The sequence below is a fragment of the Eimeria necatrix genome, genomic scaffold (genome assembly GCF_000499385.1).
Source record: "Eimeria necatrix Houghton genomic scaffold, Enh_scaff1093, whole genome shotgun sequence".
Taxonomy (NCBI): domain Eukaryota; phylum Apicomplexa; class Conoidasida; order Eucoccidiorida; family Eimeriidae; genus Eimeria; species Eimeria necatrix.
The window spans coordinates 1-2,500 of NW_013651886.1; the positions used below are offsets into that span (position 1 = coordinate 1).

The 2,500-nt window shown below is 67.3% G+C and overlaps 1 protein-coding gene across 1 annotated transcript; it reads left to right on the forward strand.

The window, feature by feature from the left end:
• Positions 1–196: 196 nt before the first annotated feature.
• On the forward strand, positions 197–391 carry ENH_00003000 (hypothetical protein, conserved; the record flags this gene model as incomplete). The annotated part of the gene is made up of 1 exon (XM_013578283.1): positions 197–391. A coding segment is annotated over one exon (195 nt), but the record flags the coding sequence as incomplete, so codon positions are not given.
• Between the last annotated feature and the right edge of the window lie 2,109 nt (positions 392–2,500).

The following is a 2,500-nucleotide window of genomic DNA, read 5'->3' on the forward strand; positions in this document are numbered from 1 at the left end:
TGCTGCTGCTGCTGCTGCTGCTGCTGCTGCTGCTGCTGCTGCTGCTGCTGCTGCTGCTGCGGGGTATTCCGTGGGTGGCGTGCCCTGCAGCAGACCTCCCTGCTCCGCTGCCGCTGCCGCTGCCGCACGTCGCTGCTGCTCCTCACGCCCTCCGCCGCTGCTGCCGCTGCTGCTGCTGCTGCTGCTGCTGCTGCAGGTGAAGTGCAGCAGCGAAGTGGGCTACGTGAAGCTGCTGCTGGCGCAGCAGCTGGGCCTCGAGCCCCGCAAGCTGCGCCTCTTCGCCAAGGGCCCCTCGGGCGAAAAAAAGCTGCTGATTGACCCCATGTCTCTTTGCGACTACAAAGAACTCGCAGCTCCTGCAGCAACTATCTACGCAGAAGTCCAGGAATAGGGGCCCCCAGGGGCCCCCGGGGGCCCCCGGGGGCCCCCGGGGGCCCTCGGGGGCCCCCGGGGGCCACGGAAGGGCCCCCTGGGGCCCCGGGGGGCCCCCGGGGGGCCCCGGGGGGCCCCGGGGGGCCCCAGGGGGCCCCAGGGGGGTCGCCAGGGGCCCCCAGGGGCCCCTAGGGGGGTCTCCAGGGGCTTCTGTGGGGGCCCCCAGGGGCCCCTAGGGGACTCGGAGGGGCCCCAGGGGGCCCTAGGGGCGTCTCAGGGGTCCCTAGGGGGGCCCCAGGGGCCTCTAGGGGGCCCCCAAGAGGCCTCTAGGGGGCCCCTAGGGGGCCCCCGAGGGGCCCATCCAGGGTCGCCTCAGGGGCCTCTCCTTGAGGGGCCCCTCTGGGGGCCCTTATTCACCTCAGGGGCCCCTCACGTGCAGGTGTGGGGCCCGGGGGCCCCCAAAGCCGGCTTGTGGGGCCCCAGCAAGCCTTAGGGGGGCCCCCTCTGAAGCCCAACAGGTGGGGCCCCCCAGGGGGCCCTCAAGGCCTGTCGTTTGGCTTCAGGGGCCCCCAGAGAGGCCCCGGGGGCCCCCAGGGGCCCCCAAAGGGACTCCGGGGGCCCCCAGGGGCCCCCAAAGGAGCTTGGGGGGCCCCAAGGGGGCCCCAGAGGGACTCCGGGGGCCCCCAGGGGGCCCCAGGGGGCCTTAGAGGGACTCGGGGGGCCCCCAGGGGGCCCCAGGGGCCCCCAAAGGGAGTGGGGGGCCCCCAGGGGCCCCCCAAAGCTTTAAAGTGCTTCGGGCCGGCGCATCTGTGCAGCAGAGTGTGGCTAAAGCTAGTGCATGCTTCAGCAGCAGCAGCGAGAGCTGCTGCTGCTGCTGCTGCGTTTTGCTGCAGCGCTGGCCCGGGGCAACTTGGAGGCAGCAGCAGCAGCAGCAGCAGCAGCAGCAGCAACAGCAGCAGTGAAGGCACGGGGGCACGTGGGAGCCAGTCATGAAGCCGGAAGAGCACTGGCCCAGTGCTGCTGCTGCTGCCTCTGCTGCTGCTGCCTCTGCTGCTGCTGCCTCTGCTGCTGCTGCTGCGGAGCTCTGCTGCCGCTGCAGCAGCAAATGGCGCCTCCCTGTTTTGAGTGCAGCAGCAGCTGCTGCAGCTGCTGCAGCAGAAGCGGCAACCAGGAACTTGTTTGACTAGGATGATGTGGCTAGACGCAACGAGTTGCTGCTGCTGCTACTGTTGCTGCTGCTGCTGTTGCTGCCGTTGCTGCTGCTACTGTTGCTGCTGCTACTATTGTGCTGCCATTGCTGCTGCTACTAGTGCTGCTGTTGCTGCTGCTGCTGCTATCGCCGTAGTCTATGTACAGCCCAAGCTTGAAGCGCTGAGTATAGGCCAAAATCGAGGGAGCCAGCCAGCTAGCTAGCTAGCTAGCCACAGCTATCTAGCTAGCTGGCCGCAGCTAGCTAGATAGCTAGCCACAGACAGCTAGCTGCGGCTAGCTAGCTATTCCGCAGCTAGCCAGCAGGCCCGCTAGCTGCTCGCCGGCTTCGGGCGGACAGCAGCTAGCTGGAGCCGCAAACAAAAGATGGCTAGCTGCTGCTTTAGCTGTTTGGCCAGCTAGCTATGCTGGCTCCGTAGCTAGCTCGTTGGCTAGCTGCCCACAGGGGTTGCCAGCTTGCTAGCCATTTGACCACCTAGCTAGCGAGCTACTTGGCTAGCTAGCTAGCTAGCTAGCTAGCTAGCTAGCTAGCTAGCTAGCTGAGTGGCTGAGGCTCGCCCGGTAGGCAGCTAGCTAGGCAGTAGGCTGGCCACCTGACTCAACTCGCCCAGCTATTGAGCTGTCCCGCGTGCAAGCTGTTTAGCTAGCTAGGATTTTGTGTTGGGAGGAGACGCCTTGGGGGCTCCTCCAGCAGCAGCCGTGAGGAATGTCCCTAATGAGCGCTGTTGTTGGCACTGTGTGAGCGCGCAGCTAGCCAGCTAGCTAGCTGGCTAGCTGGCTAGCTGCAGCAGCAGCAGCAGCAGCTGCTGCTGCTGCAGCTACAGGTCCTGCATCTCCGCAGCTAGCTGCGGGGGGCCCTCCCCCTGCAGCGCCTTTTCGCCCTCAGCCCCGAAGCCCCCGAGGGCGGGCAGCGAGGAAG